We start from the raw sequence: 23,369 nt of genomic DNA, 5'->3' as shown, positions 1-23,369 counted from the left end.
GTCCAGGTTTTAATATAATCAGAAAAGCATATGGTTATGCATATTAACATATTATGAAAAGGAGATGCTTTAGGCAGACCTCAGTTTTCAGCTTTATAATTTGACTGGTTATATGCCATTGGAAAGCACATTAAATGATACAGTGAGGGCCAATATCTACTCTGTGAAACTGAATTTCTATGGATTTTATTTTAAAAAACAGAGGTTCAAGCAAATGATTGCTGATAAAATTGAAGGTTACTAGCTTACGTAATACCTCTGAGAATTTTTACAATATAGAATAGCAATATTTCTGAGCCATCTTATTGCATCTTCCTTAGCTTACAAAGAAGGCATATCAAACCAATAAGACATGCTAGAAATGAAATGAGGTGATAAAGAAAAAAAAAGAAAAAAAAACAGGATCTGACAAAAAATGTAAACCACTAGACTCTTCTAGAGGTAAATTTAACTTCTTTATTATAGATACTATTTAAAGGTAGTGTTTTTTAACAACGCACTCGACAGCTTACTTACAGAAATTATTTTTAAAAGGAAAAACAGTCAGATCATTAGTTTACTGAGTTAATATACAGGATCTTCTGAAATAAATATTTTTTTGCACAGCAGTCTGTAGTGAAAAGAACTATATCTGATGACTCTTTTCCTTTCTGTCCTCTGCTCACTAAGATCATTATTCATACATTCAGTTGTCGGTGGGGAGGAGGAAACATATTCAGAAAGACAGCTGAGTAACCAAATATTTACTGGAACTAGGACTATCTTTGGTGGTGGCACACTGTTAATACACATGCCCAAAGAGAATTACCTCTTCTCATGAAGGCATTCATAGGTCCCTAACTGGTGCCATGGCTGTTCAGCTTTTTGCCCTGTAGTGCTTGCTAAGAGTAGTTGCATTTGATGCTTTCCTTGGAAAAGGAAAGTTCCTTTCAGTTCATAAGTACTAGAGAAGCTTCATCATAACCTCTAAAGAAAAGCTCAGGAATGGCAGGACCTTGATCAGGACATAAATCCTTTTGGTGTGATGAGTCTCACTGGGCACTTCTTGGCTGCAGCAGAGATTAGAGTTTATCTCAGTAACCAGCAAACAAAACATTATGAGTGATAATTAGATCTGAAATACTTTGCTGGAATACCTCTGAAATATCTTGCTGGAACACATCTGCCAACCTTGCTTTCAACCCTGCATCTCAAAGACAGCTGTAACTGAAGTTTTACAAGAAACTAGCTTGCAAGTGTTCCCCCCATAGCAATCTATCTTGTTAAATCTCATCAACATTTATAATAAGATGTTTGTATCTCCAATGAAAGACTCCAACTTGAGACAGAAAAGGCTGTTAACAAAAGTCATGCTTTAAAATGTCACCTCACACACTGCCTAGGAAAAGAGGTTAGACATTTCTGTTTTCCCTGGCAATGTTAATCAAATTAATTACTTAATTTTGTGTGTAATCTAAGAAGCTACTGTTTTCACTGCTTTTGTAGGTAGATATCTATCCTATAACAAAAAGATAAAAAATAAATTGATTTAAGAAAAGAAACCCAAATGTGAATTATATATGTCAATGACATCATAGAGCTAGGAAAAAAATTAAAGCGTTGCTTCCTGAATTGCATCCACTTTAGTCACATTTTGTTATAGGTGTCAACTCTGTCAGAATATCATCTGTCAAAACGAATTAGTGGAAAATTTAGTACTTCACTTTTAATGAAGAATAAGATTGTAATGCATTTTCAATTTTCCTTCATCCTCTTGTTAGCACTTGATAAATGCTCATTCAGAAGCACTGCTGCTCTTCTGACATGATGCCTGTTCTCTCACCTAGCAAATCTAAAGAAAGTCAGAAGCAGAAAGAATTCTGGTTTTCTTAACATTTCATGAGATCTCTGCAAGCTATTTTCCATCTTGATTGCTTAATTTTAAGTGGATTAGTTGCTTTTTTTCTCCCCTATTAAATAATGTCTTTATTTTGAGTGGATAGCCATGTTAACAGATATTAATGAACAAAAAACAATATGTAAATAAAAACATCTGAAGCATTTCAGTATGTTCATGTGGGTATATACATCAGAAAAAAGATGAACTATTTTGTCTTTTCTTAATGGGGTGCTGTGAAGAATTTTAATTTAATCACAAAGGACCATTTGCCTTTATTTTTTTTTCAGGGGGTTGAGATCCATTATAATACTACATGGGGAATAAACACTTTCCCTTGTGATGTTTACTGTACTTATTATCATTGAGAAACAAAAGATATTTTTCTTCAATGCAAAACCCATTGGGTTTTTCACTCACTGATTGAAGTGGCTCAAATGTTGGCTGGGCAACCTTTCTGATTGACACCATCAGGCATTTGCCATCTTCTGGCAAAAGGGAAGGGAAGGGAAGGGAAGGGAAGGGAAGGGAAGGGAAGGGAAGGGAAGGGAAGGGAAGGGAAGGGAAGGGAAGGGAAGGGAAGGGAAGGGAAGGGAAGGGAAGGGAAGGGAAGGGAAGGGAAGGGAAGGGAAGGGAAGGGAAGGGAAGGGAAGGGAAGGGAAGGGAAGGGAAGGGAAGGGAAGGGAAGGGAAGGGAAGGGAAGGGAAGGGAAGGGAAGGGAAGGGAAGGGAAGGGAAGGGAAGGGAAGGGAAGGGAAGGGAAGGGAAGGGAAGGGAGAATGCTGATAAAGGATTATGACATTGTGTCACTTCTGGAAGGGACTCTGCAGAACAGGAAGAAGCATTCGGCAAGTTTTTATGTTCTGTATTTTCTGAAAGACACAGACAGTATATACATACCAGAAGATGATGATGGTGTTGATGATGATGATGAATAGATAATTTGCTTTCCCAGCTCAGAAGGAAATGAAGTGGAAGCTCCAAAAAGCAAGCATTTTAACATGCATGTGTTCAGATAACTTCTGAAAGAAGTGGCTGATGAGTTCTCTGAACTACTAGAAATTATATTCAATAACTGTTGGAAGTCATAAAGTGCTAGAGGACTGCAACAAAGGCAGTGTTGTGCAATACTTTAAAAGGAAAAGTGAGTTAACCTGAGTAATTATAGATCTGTCAGCCTGACATCCATTCTGGACAAAATAACTCAGGAGCTGACATGAAACTTAAGTGATAAAAAATAAAAATAAATAAGAAAGGGGGCATGATAATGTAAGAGGTGCCAATTATGTATATGTGGAAACCAGAGTTTTCAAATTCAGTTATCTAAAATATCTTTAATCCATGGATTTGTAAGTTTGGCTATTAAAAGTAATAATGCAGGACATCTAACTTTATTTTACATTACATATTTGCTATGGACCTGCAATGATAGGAATCAACGTTGCATGCATAAAATAGATTAAAGTCTGGATGTTAGGTTCCAACATATACTAGCAGTGAAGGAACACTCATAGAATGGTTGTCTTTGTATTGTGTCCCACAAGACTCTGTTCTTAGATTTTACTAGTTAACATTAATCAGTGACTTGGAAAAAAAAAAAAGTATAAAAACATTATCAATAACACTCACAAATTACAAAGATTGGGAGACAAGTTACTAATACAGCATGATCTAGGTCATTCATTAAACTGGGCATGAACAAAAAAATTATGCAGAAAAATACACATACATATAAACTCCCAGGAACTTAAAATTCTGTACACAAAAGATATTTTATCCCATCATGGGACAAAATTACTGGCTTGGGGATTATAATATATGAGCACTAAACATAACGCTCTGACTAAATATATAGAGAGAATTGTTTGTTTTTTTTTTCATGTATGTAAACAAATACAATACTGTAGTAACAGAGAGATCATACTACCTTCATTCTATTTGGCAGCAGTATGACTGCTTCTGCAATAATATCCAGTACTAAAAGATATTGAAAAATTGGTGAAGATTTAATGAGTAGCCATCAAGACAATGCAAGAGAGGAAGACGTTACTTAAGGTAAGCTATTCAAGGATTCAATCTCCTCAGATCAAAACAAGAACAAAAAGCATGAAGCAGCTTTTAACTGTAGGTAGAATGAAATTCTAGGACAATATTCCAAGAGACGCATTGGTATTAAGGAGCCTACCAGGCTGGATTTTAAAATGGGTTAAGTACACACACCATTATATCATGTGGGGAGTCCATAAAGAAGATGTGGGAATAATTGCATGAGTTTGAATTGGACTGTACCTTCAGAACCTGCTCCAATGGCACACAAGCTGGACCTCTGCCTTTACTCTACATTCCTAAAATATGTATCCTACTTCAAAACACTTGAAGTTCTCAATGCAAATGTAACATGTCTTTAGCTGTAACATGTCCCTATAACTTGTCAGCACAGTTGTTAACATGAATATCCAGACTACTACATCCGAGCTGGGAACTGTTCAAGAGAGTGCTCTATGTGGTAAATCCAGATTAAATATTACACTTCTCAGTACTTGACTAGCTATAGTCTGTAAGGCTAATGCTATTAAATCTAACGTGTTAGTTTTGAAAGCTTCAGTATGCCAACATTACAAACTCAATGAGGGCTCTGCAGACATAAAAGTTTAATTCAAGCAGTTCAGAGTTTAGACCACTCATCAAAGAAGTGGACAATACAGGTTCACTTTTGACTTTCTCTCAGGAAAGTGACATAATCACTGAAATCACTGAAATGGATATTCCATATTATATTACATGCTATCATGCTCAGCAATAAAAACTGAGGTAGAAGAGGGTTGGGGTCATTGAAGAGGGTAGAAGATGGTTATTGTTTGGAGACTGGCAAGGTATAAGTCTGCCTGCCCAAGGTGGTGAGAAATTTCCTTTGTTTTGCTTGTTTATTTTTGTTTGTTTGTTCACTTTCTTGCATCTATTAAGTTGTCTTCATTTCGACCCAAGAGTTTTCTCACTTTTTTCCTTCTTATTTTCTCCTCCTGTCCTGTTGGCACGGGATGAAGAGGAGTGAGTGAGCAGCTGTGTGGGTGACTGGTTGCTGTCAAGGGTCAACCCAGCACATGGACCAATGAACACATTAAAACATCTTGCAGAACACAGCAGTGTAATATTTGACAGTAAAGCTTCACAAAATGATATTCCAGTCTTCTCAGAGGAAATGACCCAGAATCTCCTCCAGTTAGTCTGATCCGAGAGATAATGTTTCCCTCCCTAGCTTTTTTTTGAAAAAGTACCCCAGAATAAAACATTTTTAATACTGCAATAATTTATTTTCACTAGCCCAAAGCACTTTTTTGCACAATTAATACATGAATGAATCACCCAGCTCTACAGCAGAGCCAATCACCCTTTCAAGGTGAATTAGGATTAGGGCAAAATGTCCACATTTTTTTTTGTTTCTCTCATATAACTGAGTTATACTTGGATCCCTCTTTTCTACCAGATCTATTCCTTAATTAGCAGTGAAGCAGAACTTGATGCATAACTTATATGCTCTAGAAATTAAGGGTAAAACATCTGTGTTTGCAGGTGTGCATCATCCCCACCCTCTTGTTGATTAAAATGTATGCCTTTGTCTATTGGTGCTCTTGATTACAACATATCAAACACCCTTTCCCTTTATTCTAAGCAACAATGGCCTTTGTCACCACAAAGATAATTAGTAGCAGCATAAAACCAAGTTTCCCTGAGACCGAAATTCAAATGTGCATTACCATGAAGAAATTCTTTGTAAAGATTTACACTTTTTATAATGCAACCCTGGAATACTTCTACATAAAAAGAAGGCAGACTGATGAAATATTGTTTCTATTAGTCAGGTATATAGGCTTTCCCTCAGCTCTCCTCTTTTCTTAGTGTTTTCCCTCATATACATAGGGACGTACATTTGCATTGGAATTGTGTAATAATTATACCCCAAACCACTTCCTAAAGAAATCAGTGGCAAATCCATTTACAACAATGGAATCAGGTTGAAAGCAAATTCTACTTTTAGTTTAAAATATCTTACAAGAATAAGAGGCTAATTATGATCTAACTGTAACGAAAACTAAACCATTTTCAAATTCTTCGCCTTTGCCTGCCTGAAAACTAAGCTTGCATGTCAGCTCAGACGGATTTTTTTTTCCTAGTTAGAAGAAAATATACTTTGCTAGTTAGAAGAAAATATACAATAGACTGAGGATAGCACATCAGTTCTGTATGGTTCAGGGATGCTTACATCTGGCTGTTCAAATTAATGTAACACGTTTCTTTGTGGTTTTTTGTAGTTGTTGTTGTTGTTTTGGTTTGGTTTTTGTTTCTTTGTCTGTCCCAGAGAACTGGGAGAGGAAGCTGTGGGAAAGAATAAGAGAAGCTGGTACAGAAAGGTGCATGCTGTGATTTTTAGAGGATGGATGATGAGACAGTTAGAGGTGGAGCCAGCTTGAAGATGCGTATAGAAAATTTCCTCCTTTCGAAGGTGTTGATCCAGTGCAATCAAATGATTCTACAAGAACCTCTTTAACAAATTTCTCCCCCACACAAGGCAGCCCCGTATGCTTTCATGCCAGCCCCCCATCAACCACCTTCTGTGTTCTTCTGGATGTGCAATGAAACCTGCCTACTGAGCAAAGAAGCGTACATAGTCCTTGTTCTACGAGTCAGTTGCAATTCGTAATATATAATATATATATATATATGGTTCACTAAATATTGTGCATTCTTTAACTTAATACCTAGATAATTTAAGAAAGCTTCCTTGCAAGTTGCGAAAGTTTGTATTAGCATAAGGCAATACCAAAGGGCCAGCAGCCTTCTGCAAGGGAAGTCTTCACATGATACAGACACAGAAATAATTCCTTTCTTTTTCTACTTCTGATGCTATTCTTCTCGCATGTATTATGATAAAAGTGTTATATGAGCTTGTGAATTTAAGCACATACAAATCAGCACTCTAAAAATATCATTAAAAATGAGAGATGGAAAAAAAAATCTACATGAAATTTAGCCCTGATGTCACCTGAACTAACAAATGGACAAAAAAGCAAAACAAATAACATACTCAAAAATGAGTCCCAATTCTCACATGGGCAGATGCAATGAAGTTTCAGCATTCAGTTAGCTCCTTACTGATCTTGATCTTCTATTTACAAAATTAAAAAGATGGCCAAGCTTATCAGCTATTTCAGCATTCCACTTTAAATTAAGCAAGAAAGTAGCAAATAAATTTCTACCTGTCTCTTCAAAGCAGCACATCCAAAATCTTGCCCTTTTTCTCCAGTGGGCTTCAGCTTTCTGTCAGCCTACTGCTCCATTTTCATGATTCTCTGAAACACAGAATTCTGAGGCCATTTGGTTTCCCTCTAGCCTAACCTACTACACAGAACTTAAAAAGGTTTATAAATATTAATTTTATCCGTAGAAAGCCTATCTTTACTGTGAGATAAAGCACCCAGTGCCTAAACTTGTAATGTGCTAGACACTTCTGTGATGTAACCAATCCTCAGAAACTATGTTCTGTAAGTATATGGTTAATTTTTGTCTTCCATAATTCAAGCACTTGAAGTTGAGTCAGTGTTCACGTGCCTTTTTGGATCAAGCAAGAGTGTTTTGCACCTTAAAGTTTCTCTCCACAGAGTCAGATGCATAGCTAAATTTCAGTCAATAGTTAATCTCCCATTGACTTCATTAAGGCAGAATCATAGGTCTGAATGTAAATACAGATGTATAGCCAGAATTTTAAAGAGCGTTTTATTATTCATATGTCCTCAGGATATGAACTATAAAAAGCAGTGATGCGTCTAAGGATATTTGTCGCACCAGCACATTTCTGCTTCATACTTCATGGGCAACACCACAGCTACGACAAAAGTAGAATACATTTTTTTACATATATTTGGACTCAGTAGAATAGACAGAAGTAACTATGACAAACTCATTAAGATTTCAAGCATAACTATATTTGAAATTGCCTTGTAAGAGCACATTAAGATGCTCCCTGCATGAAGGGATAGCATCTATAACATGCTAGTTATATTCTGAAACAACAGAAGACATCAATGCCTATGTTTTGCCTATTAAAATTACAGGACATATTCACAAAATTCACTACGGCATTCCTTTCTAGAAAAACTGTGGTGTAAAAATGTTAATTGTACTAGCTACCAATTTCTTGTTTTCTTCCTTAGTGTTTTGTTTTGTTGTTTTACTTGGCATGTGCTGTCAGATGAATTATATCATTTTAGATTCAATGTAGTGTTCAATGTAGTGTTCAAATTAATGACACCATGAGAAAAACATCACTGCATCCTTTTAGAAAACTCGCTGGTTTTTTCACTCACAAGGGACAATATTCTGTCATAAGTAAGAGAACAGGGCAGTATAAAATCTGCATGAAAACTGAAATTTCCACCAAGCAAACAAAAATAGTAGGAACTAAAAGGCTCTGTAAACTAAGGATAAAATGCATAACAAAGCACCAATTGCTTGTAAATGAACAAATATCGACTCGAAATAAAGCGTGGAAATTACATCAATGGACTAACTTTGACTAAAGGGGTTGTTTAGTCCTAAATTTATTTTCCCATAGGATCAATATCAACAGCACAGGATTCTTTTAATTTTCCAAGGCAGCTGAGACAATTAGTGAACACATGAATGTTAAGGTACTCTTTAAATTAAATGTTTCTCCTCTCTGCTTACATAATCAGAAGTATCAATAAATGCATAGGATTTAGTGTTAGAAAGAACCATCAGCTTATCATACCTTACCACCTGTATAGCGCCAGCCCGCACGTTCACTCTGTGTGAACTGTGCTGTGTCCAGTGATTTACATTTGAGAAAAACTGGTCTGGAACATCTGCAGCACATTTTGGTTAGACAACATTGAAAGACTGGAAATGTATCATTTTCCTCAGTCATTTGTCACAGTGGTTAATCATCTTCAAAAGTACAAGTGTTTGTCTTGTTTCTAATTGAAGTTTTTTTCACCTACCAGCATTTGGCACCTGCTATGCATTTAACCATTAGGATACAGAGCCCTTTAGTTCCTAGTGGTTTTGTTTGTTTGGAGAAAATTAAACATTTTTGAGGGGTAAAATAGGCTGTATATATATATATAGGCAAACCAGATAGAATAAATGGTTTTAGGTTCCTTCTATAAGGCAGTCTTTCAGCCCTCAAATCCTTTAGAGAATTTTACCCTTATCTCTTCAATATTTAACTTTCTTTCTTCCTAAAATGTTGATAACAGAACTGAACAGAGAATAGCAAGGCTAATAAAAATAATTCTTAGACTGAGGTCAAATTCCCTCTCTCTCAAGAATGATATTAGCTTTTTGAATTTTGAGGTTGTTTTGTCGTATTTTTGATGCAGCTTCTCTGTAACTTTACACTGCATTTAAGACTACTTTCAGAGGCACGATTCTTATCCTGTGCAAGTGGCACGTGTGCCTTAATCCTGCATATACGGTTGGCATTTGACTGTATTAGCATGCATTTTCTTAGACTGTGCCTAGCTTCCCAAGAGACATGAATCTTTTCTTTTTTCCCCAGTACTTATCTTTCCACAAACCTGTATATCTTATCAGCAATTATGCTTTTTATATCATTGATGAAGACAGCGAAGCATTAGACACTTTGCTGATCTCTGTGCAATGCAGTTAAAATAACCCCATTTGATGGGGACACTGGTGCTGTCACTTAACACACACAGGCTGAGCAGCTGGATGTTGGACTCCTGGCCAAATCTGGCAGTGAAGGAAGACTGGTTTGACACAGCCAGGTACCCACATGAAAGAGGAAGACTAATCCTATATTTACAAGGTAATTCAGTGACACCCGAGGACCATGATCCTAGTGCCTTAAGGAGGAAGGAAAGAAGAAATGACTAATGAAGGAGCTGACTGAAGGAGCTACTAACAGGTACGCTGTGGCTGAGTGATACCCAGGCTGCCAAGGCTCCTGCCTGGCTCCTTCCCCCTTCTCAAAATCTTGAACACTTTTGTTCCAGCACAGTGATTTGATTGTCCCAGCACAGCACGTCACTTCACATAGAGATGGACCTTCTAATCTGATCCTGAATATGAGTTCATGATCCCAGGGAACTGTGGCCTGGCAAATAAAGGCATTCTCTGAAAAAACATTGTTGTCCCAGGGCTGTAACCCATTCTACCCAGTTCAGTAGTAGTGGATTTCAACTTTCCAGTCTCTCACATCATCCTCCCAGTTTTAGCAATGCTGATAATATAGCATTCCTTTACAAAGCTGTCAATATTTCATTTTTTTGCTGCTCAGGCAAGAGACTGAGATTTATACATGTGGAGCCTGCAGTCAGAGAAATACATTCTCACTAGGAGAATTACCATCTTTCAATATCCAGCACTTAACAAAATCACTACTATGGCCTACATGCCAAATTTCCTTGCACTCGAGCCTCTCCACCAAGCACCATATGGGTAAGATGGGTATAAATAAGTATGAAATGTTTCCTCAATTCCTGATAATTAATGATAATTATCTTTCATATTCTACTCTACATTGGACAAAACATTCAATGTTCAGTTGAGCCTAGCCAGATGTTTTAAGAAAGTATTTATGAATATCTATTCAGATTTCCAATGACTGTCACTTCAGCAGTTTTCATGCCATGTTCTTATTGTTGCTTCCAGGATGAGTTTTGTTTGAAAAAAATGTTTGAGGAATAAGGATGAAAGATGATAGTCAAACAACTGCAAATTGTGACTGCATTTAAGAAAATGAAAGTTTGTTCCACAAACAATGTGCAGAGAGAAAGAAGAGTTAAATTCACTGGAGAATTTGTATTAAGAAGTGAACTAGATTCAACCTTCTTCTAGTTGGAAGGAAAAAAAAAAATATGTATATGAATGTCTTTTAATATCTATGCAAATTCAGTAAACTGTTTGTCTTCACACAGTTTTACACTACTTTCCTTTAACTACGAGATGCTTCTAACTGCAGGATTCACAAGCCCTGGGGATTTTTAGTGCTCTCTGAGGAGTGACACTTCCATAACATGAAAAGATAATATATGATAGCCATGTTAAGCCCCATTCAGGATCCACTGAACTCAAATAGAGGACCATCAGCCAACTTCAATGCGCACTGGATCGAGAGCCCTACAGCTGCGCTTACTCTCTGCACCAGCACAGGACACAATATATTCTGCTTTGTCTAGCAGAACTGTCAATTGCCTTTCCTTACAATATTTCAATCAGATTTCAAAGGGATTTATAAATCATTGTTGTCTGTTAATATAATGCAGATATTCTTTAATTTACTTGTTCAAAAACATTCAACAGAAAATACAAATGGAAATTGTTCAAAACTAGGAGCACTGCATCGTATAACAAACAACATGACTTTTCAGTAAAATGAAATATCTGTCACACTGGTTCTTGATAGACACAAACAATCCAGATAGTGGCAGGTAGCAAGAGGAAAGGACAGCTTGTGATAAACAGTACTTTTCGTTAAAAAAAAAGTCACAAAACACTATTAACATGTCACAAAACACTATTAACACACCCTCGATCTGTATGCAGTACTGCAAAGCTGTAGGTTAACTAATGGAAAATGAAGGCAAATCTTACATGCTGTGTATTGATTTACTTTTCGTGTGTGTTGACTCATCTGCTCACTGACTTCACAAAAGAGTAAGCAAGTCTTGCTTACTCTTGAGCAGTATACAAGGCCTTATTAAGAACTAAGTATCAAAAAGAAAAGTCTGTAATTGTGGCTCTGTTAATATTTGGAAAGAAAGAACTGTGAGTGAAATAAAAATTACTTACAGTAATATTTGATTGAAAACAAAATTAATTATAAAAAAGGAGAAATCTAATTTCAAGAAAGTTAAAAGGAGCAGCTAAAAAAATAAAATACTAAGAAATTATGTGGAAACTACTTAGATATATGTAAGAGTCTGAGAGCATTTTTATAAGTCACCATTCAAAAAAAAAAAAAAAAGTTCCAAGAAGATCAAAAAAAAAACCAGCATGATAGAACAGAAAAGTAAGTTTCCTAAAGCTATTAAAAATAAATAAATAATAATAATTAAAAAAAACTTTAAAAAGTGGAATTTGTGTCCTAATGAGGAAAAGAGAACAGAGCATACCTTGTCAAATAAAATATAAAACCACAATAAAACAATATGAAACAGTTTTCAGACATAAAGATGTAGAATATAATAATCCACCATTCTGCAAATATTCCAGAAATGGGAAACTTGCCTGATATTCAGTGATAACCAGATATATAAAAAGAGCACTCAGGGAAGATAAAACCATAGCAGAGAAGTTTAATTCTCTGGATCTGCCCTGTCTGTGAAGGGGGATAGGATGGTTCTCATAGAAAGGTCATTCCTTTTGTAGACAAGTCTGAACAGTTGTCTCAGAGTGTCAATATTTTATTACAAATCCATAAGATGGATTTGACAATTTGCCAATACCAGCTAATTTTCAAAGCAGAATTCTGCTGTGATACATTGCCACCAATTAAACTGGCCTTGATACCAAAACAGATGGCAATGGTAAAGTAGAAAAAGTAATTTTATATTTTCACATATCAGCTTTATTTTTTTAACGGAATTTATAGAGCATTTAGAGGCATGGGGGGTAAGTGGATGAACAACAGACTTGTGAGATTTCTGCCCAAAGCTAACTGGTAAGAACCATAACAAAAACTGTTTTAATGCATACATAAATAAATATGCCATATTTAGGAAGAACCAAAACAGCTTTTACAGAGAAAATACATACCTCAGAAGATTACTAGCATCCTTTGCTGGAGCAGATAACCATTGAATGATACAGAAACTATGAAGTACTTGGAATTTAAGAAAGCTTTTGATAAGGTTCCTTACTATGGCTCTCATAGAAGCAGAGGTAATATGGGATAAGACAGAAGGTGCTGCTATGGATTAATAATTGGCCAAGAGAAAGGAACAAAACTGTAAGAAATATATTGTGTGCTAACATATGAAGAGTAACGCACATGTGTAAGCTCCTGTGTATGATGGCCTCTGAAATAGGCTTTGCCATTTAAGAGAAAGTCTTTGTGGTAATTTCAAAGCATTTTCTGATGGCATCCATTCAGTGCATTGTGGTAGCTAAAAAGGTAATGGACAGCTAGAAGTTTCTCAGGAAAGGTCTGAGAGCAATACAGAACATGTTACTTTATGAGTGAGTTTAACCATGGTGCACCCCTGCCTACACTGCATACAGCTCTGTTGGCTCACACTTCCTATTGAAATTAGAAGAACAGGATAATGATCAGGATTAACAAATGATGATAAATTTTGTACAAATGTATGAATGTAATGCAGGCATTAAGCAACAGGTTTAACTGAATAACAGGAAACACTTGTTCATACAACATAGGATTAAGTTATAGAGTTCTCTGTCATGACACTAGGGAGACTGACATATAAATAGACGCAAAAAAAGGATTAGACAAATTCACAAAGCAAAGGTCTGTTGGTGGCTGGTAATCTGGTATTTGGGAAGTTCCTACACACAGGAGCTGTGAAGGTGTGCTCCATGCATGCCCTGCTCCTTTTAATATTCACCCACTGCTGAAGGAGCAGTACAGCAATTTTAATATTTCCCTACATGTAAACGGAGTACTCAGCCAAAGACAGTTTATTTTTAAAGAACCTCTTTAAGTTATACATTAATAGTAATAATAATGCAATATTAGGTTTGGGAAAAGATCCAGTCTGACAAGTTACCCAGCAAAACCAATCTGGTGATACACTGGATGGCTTTCATTTGTTGTGCATATCCTCCCACCCACCTTTGGCGTTATTCCTTAGCAAAGAGATGGAGGGATGGTTTCCTTCGGTGAAAAACTGTTGCAGTTCATGTCCAATCAGTCTCAGGCCTTCCTGATCAGACTGTCAGCACAGGTGTTAATTAGTGTTATGGGTGATGGTGGCTTATGCTGTGAACACCTGCCACACAGAAAATATACTGAAATCGCTGGTTTGTTTCATGTGGTCCAGTGAGCACCAGTTATAATGACTTTGACCATTACTTTTCTGGATTTTGTGTGGCAGGTGCAATGCTTCTGGTCTCCAACAGTTACCAACTCACTGGTTCATCAGACCCCTGAAAAATCTTTCTCGATGGGTGACACTACTCCTAGTCATATTACACATCACACAGTTGTTTTTTTTTCTGTCTGAGAAACCTAAAAACAAGCACCTTCATATTACAAACTACAGTTCAAAGGAATACTATAGAGGTATTTTCATGTGGCCTTTTGAGAAAACACAGTTCATTTTCTTAAAACAATATTCACTGAGACAAGTACCCTGCAGAAGTTTCCAAGAAATGTGGGACATACAAATATGAAAACAAGGAGATAATGAAAAAAAAATAGAAGTAAAGCACAAATGAACATATGGTATCTACCGATAAATATGAACTCTAATAATATTGCTAGAAGGTGGGCATAGAAGTTAGATGATTCTTCTGAGATGATTTAACTCATGCAGCTGCCAGTTGTGCAGTTGAAAAGTTCAATTATTTGTGAATTTAGGAGTACTGCAAAGCAATAAGTTTTCCAGAACAAATTTCTCTTGATTCTCTATGGCATTTGTCACCTGCAATAATTTTGTCACCATCAATCAATGTAAATGATTCTCCCAGCACCTTCTAATAAATACAATAAATTTGTCCTATACAGGGAATACTCTAGTCTTCACTTGCTTTTAAATCAATTTCTATCCCCCTCGGGACATTTCCCTCTCCTTTTTTCCCTACCCTGAAGCTTCTGGTGAAGGTAGGTGAAGCAAGGTAAACAGAGAAAGAAATAGATTGGGGTATTCATTTGTGACCGCACATCTCAGACACAGGTCACAACACATTATGAGGTTTAAGAGAATTGTTATAGCTGTTGATAGAAACATTTGTAAACTCTGAAATTTCAAGCATATGAATTGGAGTTGCTGTTCACTATTGCCTGACCAGAATTTTATCAGAAAGTATCAATCAGCCAGTAATGCTATGGAATTAATAATATACCATTGTTAGGAATAACTGCAAGAACAGCTTGTGAGAAATTAAACACAGTCCTATTATATGAAAATTATTCCTTTGAACCATCTGGTGGATATTGCCCCACTTATCTTTAAATGGGAGTATTATTTTCTAGCACATCTAAAGCTACTTTAGTGAGTCCTACCAAAAGAAATTATTTCCTATGAAAACTGCAATTAAGTGCAAGGCTTACGTCCTGCCATTCTCGTTCCAGCATATATGACCATGCATATGAGTTCCCTATATGTTACTACAATGCAGTGTGCGGCAGTCAGATTATCAAAAATCATTATGAAGATGACTAAATACCCTACTGTCTACTTTGAGCTGAAAGCCTTTACAGTTGTGCCATCTGTTTCATCATAGTTCATTTCAAGCCTTTTACTCAAGCAAAAGGAACAGCCTTGTAATATATATCTGGCAAATTTGATCATGACCGGAAACATGTCAGTGTTATCAGTGAAATTCATCTATAAATAAGCAGAATTTGGTACAATTAACTTAAATGGTTCATTTCTAAAGATATTTCTACAAAGTCCGTATGTTAATCTGCTGGAATTAAAATTTTATTTATAAAGGGGTATTTGTACACTAAAGTGCAAGAATAGTCCATAAATATTCTTTGACATTGGCAAAGAGATCTAGTCTGCACATTTGTATTTTGCATTCACAAAATAAAAAAAAAAAATCTTACATACATTTTATAAGGCCAAAACATATGCCATGATTGAAATGAAAAGCAAGGCACGGGCATGAAGTATTTCTATTTGATTTTTCAGAAGTGATCTCCTTGGAAAATGAGATGATAAAAGGGCTTCTTACGCCCTCATCTTGTCTGCTTTAAAGGTGAGGGAATAAAGGTGAGGGAATTGCTGGAGACTGTGTGCTGGTTACCAGCCAGTGTGTAGGCGTCTTGTGGTTTTGGATGGTGGTGTAATGCACTGTAATCTCATAGCTGTTCTATGCTTTCTGGAGACAGCCCTGCTACCTTCTGTGCCTTCAGAGTCACACAGAGCAGAGGTCGTGCTCGCCATCTCCGCTCGACATTTCTGGCCTTGTCCCAGGACAGCCGAGGGGCTGTTCTCCAGCCAAGGAAGAAGGTAGCCCCCATCATTCTTCCCAGTTCTACCACATGTAGAACTGGTGGCTGCCTGGTGAGGTGAAAATAATACCTGTCTCTGAAGGTATCTCATGTGACAAGTAACCCTTAGCAAGCAAGACTCCTTCTGCCCTTATCACACCCGCTATGTGTGAATACAACCTGAATTCAGGAGCACCCCTAGGATTGTGCCTAACTCCATGCAGGTGCTTTTAATCCCTTTGATTTCCACAGGACGCCTTGGCTTGGCATTAGACATACACTTATCTGCATTTCTAGATAAGGATGCCTTCCAAGCCCAAGAGCTGAGAAGATGTACCCATGCCAAGAGCTCCAATACTGAAGGACCTTTGAAGAGTCCTTAAAAAAAATAGTAGTCTTGGAAATGCCTTGCAGCTACTCTGTAGTCACACAGCCTTCCACAGGCAGACGCACAGATTTCTCACATCATTTCATGACTGCTGCCTACTCTGAAGTAAATGTGCTCTCATGATGTGTAACTCTGCTCAGCTGAGATACACAATAACCAAGCATAGTAACTTGACTTTGTTTTTTTCTCCAATGTGGAGCTCTATGTGCCAAGCTTAAATCTAAAAGGAGTTATGTGGGCCTTTGAAAACAGATTGTATTCACTAACTGAGAAGTTTCTAGCCAAGTGCAATGTTTATGTATCTTAATAAACAACGGTGAAAAGAAAAAGAAATGGTACAGCATACCTCCATGCAATGTCATGTAACAGTATGTAGAGATTGTGTATATTGTTAAATGTCGTCACCAATAATGGCATTAACACAAGAAGAATGAACCTTCACATCAAATGCAAAGAAGGATACCGAGGACTACTTTAAAGACATCATGCTACAGATCGGGTGACTTTATTGTCCTGATTCTCATGGCAAGTGTAGGCTCCATGTTAAGAAATGTGCGCACCAAATAGTATGCTATTGATTTCTGACTTTCATTAGAAGCATATTTCTATAGACTAGTGTTGTTCTGGGCATTTGGATAACTCCAGACAGAGTGTAGGAGCAGAGGAAGGGGACTGGAGGAGTTGAATGGTTCAGACTGCCTGAGAAAGAGCTCATCACCTCTGGGTTATTTCTGTGACCCTGCCCTGGGTCAGGGTTGACTGAGGAGCACGGCTACCTGACACAGGTAGGCAAGTTTGTGGTCTCATTGCATCCCCTTGTGGCTGGGTGGCTACAAGAGCTGAGGATTGTCTACCCTATCAGAACGAGGGACTGGGTGGAGAGACTGGTTGGATGCTCCAAACCCATGGTACCCTGGAATTCCTCCCAACACATTTTGCAGCCCACCATAAAGACAGCATGGAGGCCTGTGAGTAAGTGTGGAGGAGGAATGTTTCCAACTACACTTTATTCCTGTATTTCCAAACATAGCATGGCTGGAGCAGCTCCGATTCACACAGACTACTATTCAGAGTGGCTCTGAGTTGTCTGTGAAGCATGAGCCCACCTTTAACACACCACCAAGCAGCAATCTCACAGTGAATGCATGAGATTTCAGGCAACTTAAATGGAATAATTCACATTGATTTTCATGTGTACTAATTTCACTTCACACGGGAAAAAAAAAAAATCTTTGAAATTCATCCAACAGCAATTGCAATGGGGGTTAATGACATCTTCCTGAAAGGAACAAAGAAGTTGAAGTTTATTAAACATATTGCCAGTGGAATAAGTATCTTGACTCTAACAATAAAGGTATGGCAGATACAGCTTTTTATTACGAGACCAAAAAGGTATGGCAGATACAGCTTTTTATTACGAGACCAAAAAGAGAGAGAGAGAGAAACTTGAGCTGCATAATCTGCAAAATCCTGATGACACTTCCTAAGAGAAGACTGTTACCTTGTGGGGTACAACCGATCCACTATCTTCAAAAGTATCACTCTAAATCCTACAAAAATATCTTGCAGCAAGCATTTTTCATCACTTGGGAGCTTATTTGTAAAAACAGATATTGAATTAAAATTTCTCACAAGCAGTGAATAGAATTGCTACTTATGGTCTTTAAAAAAAATAAAAATAAAAATAACTTTCATAATCTATTGTCTTTTCCAAAAGAGATAAATCCCACTAGTGTTAACACGAGTTACATCTACAGAGAGAGAAAGAGAGAGCAGATCCCTTAAGGCAGATCCTCAGCCAATGTGAATTAGCAAAGCTCCCAGGAAGTGCACTGAAGGGAGATGTGGCAATTTATATCCACAAAGAATTTACCCCTTTGATGTTTATTTTTCACCCTGGCCTGCCACAAGATCTAATCCTATCTGTCAGCAATAGGGAAACTTAACAGCTCATATATGCAACTCTTTATAGCAGCTCCTTTTCTCATCTGTGACAGGGCAGAAAATGAACTGCAAATGTCAGGTCATTGCTTCCTGCTCTTGCATATGGTTTTTGAGAACTGCTGCACTTTCATCTCTTAAGGGTCCAGTTTAATCCATTTCACCTTTGCATGTTGTATACGCAACTCTTAGTGGAGACTTTTATTTATTCATAACAGTGTTTGTTCTTAGCACTTCTTACTTTGCCATCTCTGTGAGGATAGAAGGTGTGGAGTCAGATCACAAAGGAGGAGAGAGAATCGTTAATCAAACCCAGGAAAGAGATACACTCAGATAAAGCGAATAGGTGCACAACTACAACAGCAATACCCCCAGCTTTGCAGTTTCTTACTTAAAAAAATCCCCTTTTAGGGCGATAGCTGGACTGCAGAAATGCCACAGAAAGACGTTAGGAGAGCTCGCTTTCTCCCTAAAGACGAATCCCACCATTTACGTCGGTGCAGCTCGCCTGGCTGCAATCCCCCGGCTCCTTTCCGAGCATCCTCAACCTCGGAGCCCCTCTCGCCGCCCGGAGCGGCCGCGGCCTGTCGGGTGCCGGCGGCAGGACCGGGGCAGCGCCGCCGGGGGCTGGTGGGACCCTCGCTCGGGGGCTGCCGGAGCCGCCCCCAGCCCCGGGGCCGCCGGTCCCCGGGGACCATCCCGCGGGCGTGGGGCTGCGCGACCCCGGCCCTTTTCCACGCGGGACCTTCTCTCGCGTGTCGCCCGGGGGGGGCTGCGGGAGCCGCCCCGCACCTACCTTCCGTGTGGACGGCGGAGACGTAGGTCCAGTTGTAGCGCTTGACGATGTCGAGCATGGCCCGGGCTTGCAGCGTGTCGGAGGGGACCACCCGCAGGAAGTACTTGTAGAGCGTTTTGTCGCTCAGGTCGATGCTGGTGGCCGAGTAGGCGATCTGCGGGATGTCGAAGAGCTGCAGCAGGTTCTGCACCTGGATGGCCACCGAGCTGGAGCCCGGGCCGATGACCCCCGCGATGGGCTTTTTCAGCCTGCTCTGGGGCTGGGGCTGCGAGTCCGATAGGCAGCGGCTGCCGCCCTCCCTGTCGTCCCTGATGGAGATGAGGGAGTCCCGTATGAACTCGATGCTCTGCTCCAGGGCCACCGAGGAGTGCCAGCACGAGTCCCGGATCTCGCTGCCCAGGGTGATGTTGGGCAGCAGGACCGGGTCGGCGTTGATCTTATCCAAAGTGTGGAACATGGCTTCCACCCGCTGGATGCCGTACTGCTCGCGGATTTCCCCGCACTTCCTCTCGGGCACTTTCTCGGCCGGGGGCTGGTGGTGGACGGAGAAGAGGGCTCCGATGATGACATCGCCGTCCATGCGGGCCACCGAGCGCTGCGAGGAGGCGGCGGAGAGCAGCGCCCTGCGCCCCGCGCCCCGGGGCAGCACCTCCGCCTCCAGCAGCAGCGCGGGGACGAAGACCAGCAGCACGCCGATCATTTTGTTGCACGACGTCGTCCAGACCCAGGCGACGAATTTCAAGGGCTCCCCTTGCCTGCACATGGCTTAAGGGCGTGTAGGAAATGGCATCCGCTCGCCCCCGCCGGCTCCCGGCTCGCTCCGAGCAGCATCACAGCGAGGTCCCTCTCGCAGCGCCAGGCAGCCGTCAGCCTAGGGACTTCCAACCTGGTGGCACAGAAACGGGGGACAAAACACGCTAGCGGGGGGCGCTCTCAAACCCCGCCACTCTCGCAAACGCCCGGCTCAATCCGCTTCATCCGAGGCTCCCGGGAGCAACTTTCCGGAGGGAAATGGAAATAAAGCGTGAGCCTATTTCCCTCGGCACGCCACCGGGCACACCGGCACGCGTGGGGCTGGGGGATCCGCGTCCTCCTTGCAGCCAAAGCTCCCGTTTCGAGCCGTGTCCCCCCCCCGCCGGTTCTGCCCCGCTCCCCCCAAGTTGGGAAGTTTCCCCGGGCACCCGGCGTCGCTCGGCCCCGGCGGCCGCAGCCCCGGCGGCGGGAGGCGGCGCTGCCCTCCTCGCCTTGGGGCTCCCCGAAGGCATCCTTCCCCGGCTCAGGGGGGGTCCTCTCCCAGGGGAGACGAGGGGGTGGAAAGAGAGCCGAGGAATCTGCCCCGCCGCCGCCGGGAAATGTCATTTAAAGGTCAGCGGAGGGAAGGAGCGGAAGGGAGCCCCTTTGCAGTTTACCTGAACTTTTCCGTGCGGAAGGGGCGAACCCGTAATGCAGCCGGGGACACACACACACACATGCCACGGGGAGGGGGGGGGAATCCATGCTAGTTACTACGGCAACGGCGGGCAAAGTCCCGCTGCGCTTTACCGGCACGCCTGCCTCGCAGCCAGGCTCCGGGCCGGGAGAGGCGGCGAGAGCGGCGGCGGCGAGCGGAGACCTCGAGAGCGGCGGGCACGGGCACCGGCACCGGGAGCCGGGAGCGCGGTGCGCGGCCGGGCCGGGTCCCTGTTGCTCGGCGGCGCCGTCAGCACCCGGGACAGCGCCCGGCTCCCGGTGCCCCCGCCCCTGCCCCGCCGCCCGGCGGCGAGCACCCCTGGGTGCTTCCCCCAAACTTCTGCCCCCCTGCTGCCGCGGTCCCCCCCGCATGCACCGAAACCCCGACACACGGACGCCCCGACACCCCGACCCACCGACACACGGACATACCGACACCCCGCCGCACTGACACACGGACATACCGATACACCGACACACCGACACCCCGATACACCGACCCCCCGGCGCCCCGCCACACACCCCCCGGTGCACGCAGCCTGTCCGTCCCGGTGCTCGTCCAGCCGGGCGGGCAGCCCCGCTGGAGGGAGGCTTCCCCCGCCCGCAGCCCCCCGGCCGCCGCCCCCCGGCCGCAGCCCGGTGCCGGTGGGGCCGTGCCGGGCCGTACCTGTCCCGGTGGGGCGGCCGCTCCCCGGGCGCCCCGAGCAGGCACCGGCGGCTCCCCGGGCGCCCCGAGCTGGCGCGCTGGCGGCGGGGCGATGGCTGTGGGCTGGGCGCTGGTGCCCTCTGTCTTCAGCGCCGCTCCACCGCAAGGAAAAAAACAGGTCATCCCGGGCTCATCCATTATCTCACACGGAAGGATCAGGCATTTTCTCCCCCTCCTTAATTTCTTCCCCTGTTCGCCTCGTAAGCGAGCAAGGGAGCGTCACCCGGAGCACGCAGCCGCTGCAGGGGGGGTTCTGTCTCTCCTCCCCCCAGGCTCTTTATTCATTACCCGCTGGTCACGCTTAGCAAGAGCAGAGGCGAGGGACGGGGCCTCGAAGGGCGACCCCGACCACGCTCGGGGGACCTGAGATGGTGAAATGTGCCGAGCTGCCTCGCAGGCACGGTTTCGCTATTCAAACAAATGCACGTATATTTACACACACATATATATGCACATACATGTATATAACAAGATACTGCAACGGCATAAATCACCTGTAAGGATAAAGGTATTGAGATTACAGTTTTCAGGTCAAGATGAAGCTAAATGAAGCACGTGAGAGGCATGTCAGATTAAAATAATACCAGATTGAGTAATCATAATTCAGACGACCTGCTTGCATCCCTCACGCGGGTCTCGGGTGTTTTACTTGACTGTACGAAAGTTAAAGTTAGATTACCTCCCCGCTGGGAACTCTATAGATATTTGTCCTACTTTTGAAAGAAAGAGGCAAGGACAAACATTTAACTATTCCTCATTCAGCGAAGGGTTTGCAGCGAAGGCTGCCTCAGGGGTGTCTTCTCCCTGTGTCAATATTTGTGCTTTTTCTCCTGTCACGCAGCTAGTTATTTGCCTTCCTCGTGTGTCGATCCGTGAGGCACGCTCGTTGTGGAAGACCCAGCACGAGGCTCCTGCAGGGCCCCCAGGCCCAGCCCGGGGCAGGTCCGCCAGCACCAGGCCCGGGGGCACCGAGCTGTGTGGGGTGGGAACACGGAGGGGAGCTGAGGGGGTCTGGGGCTCCTGTGAGGACGCTTGGGATGTCCAGAGGCTTTGGGAAGGGATCTCCAGAGCCCAAAGAGGGCAGTGGGACCACAGGGGCCCCAGTCTGCCTCTTCTTGCTGGCACCTCCCTCACAGGCAGCCTGGCATGCCCGAGGTTCCCCAGAGGACCAGCAGAGTGAGCGATATTGTCCTTTTGGTGTTGGTACTCTGGTCTGCATGAAGTGTCACCATGTGCCACCCTGACCCTGTCACTGCCCACAGATCCAGCACTTCTGCCCTCACAAACAGCCCGTGCCCCCCGTCTCACTGTCTCCCCATATCTCTGTACACATGTTCATTCACCATGCAGTAACCATCCTTGGGGCACCGCACAGGACTGCATTTTTTGCAGAGCTATGAGCTGCCATCAGACAATAGAAGGATCAGGGTGATAACAGAGCAGGGGCTGTAAGCAGTACTCGTTTTCTGTGGAAAACTACCTGATGTGGAATATTATTCGTTCATGAAACAGAGCAAAAGTGAACAATTTCCAGTCTCCTATGAAACGCAATTTGAAAATCACTTGGAGGTTGATTGAAATATTCTATTTTGATAGCATCAAAAGTGTTTTGTTCTTATTTCAGTTTAAACATTTTATACTACGTAGCACAGAGTGTCATTATTTTTACTTGAAATGAAATCAATCATCAGCTTAAAATGGAAGCTTTTTTCCAGTATTTCTCCAAAAGATATGATTTTGTCTACAAAAGACATACTCCTGTTAAATGTTTCCATTTCAACAATATGGCCTCTTTCATCAGAGAATCTTCTATAGGAAAAGTTCTGGTCATCTGTAAAGAGAAAGGCCATAATATTGTAGAACACATTTTGAAAGGGAATAGGTTCGGAGTAGCAAGGACTGAAGCTTGGTAACTTGGCTTGCTGAGACCCCGTTTTGGTCCTCCCTCCTCTGCTTTCTACCAAGAGCAAAAATTCAGGTTGACTGTTTAATTGTGCAGACTCTCCAGCTACATTACTGGGCAGACTTAAAGCTATTCTGCAAGGATCAGTGC

General features: G+C 41.9%; 1 protein-coding gene across 7 annotated transcripts in view; it reads right to left on the bottom strand.

The window, feature by feature from the left end:
- GRM1 (glutamate metabotropic receptor 1) overlaps positions 1-21,850 on the bottom strand; it is a 186,549-nt gene extending 164,699 nt beyond the window's left edge. For 3 of the 7 annotated variants that reach the window (XM_080587287.1, XM_080587290.1, XM_080587291.1), the window contains exon 1: positions 19,162-20,089. In XM_080587287.1, the coding sequence (XP_080443413.1) occupies positions 19,162-19,924 (763 nt within the window). In that variant the 5' untranslated portion in view covers positions 19,925-20,089. Of the gene's footprint in view, positions 1-19,161; positions 20,093-21,277 lie in introns of those variants that run through there. The other 4 variants (XM_080587285.1, XM_080587286.1, XM_080587289.1 and 1 more) reach the window with 4 other exon arrangements.
- Between the last annotated feature and the right edge of the window lie 1,519 nt (positions 21,851-23,369).

The sequence above is a fragment of the Anser brachyrhynchus genome, assembly GCF_964034855.1.
Source record: "Anser brachyrhynchus genome assembly, chromosome: 3".
Taxonomy (NCBI): domain Eukaryota; kingdom Metazoa; phylum Chordata; class Aves; order Anseriformes; family Anatidae; genus Anser; species Anser brachyrhynchus.
The sequence above is the reverse complement of the archived record's forward strand: the minus strand, read 5'-3'. Positions and strand labels throughout refer to the sequence as shown.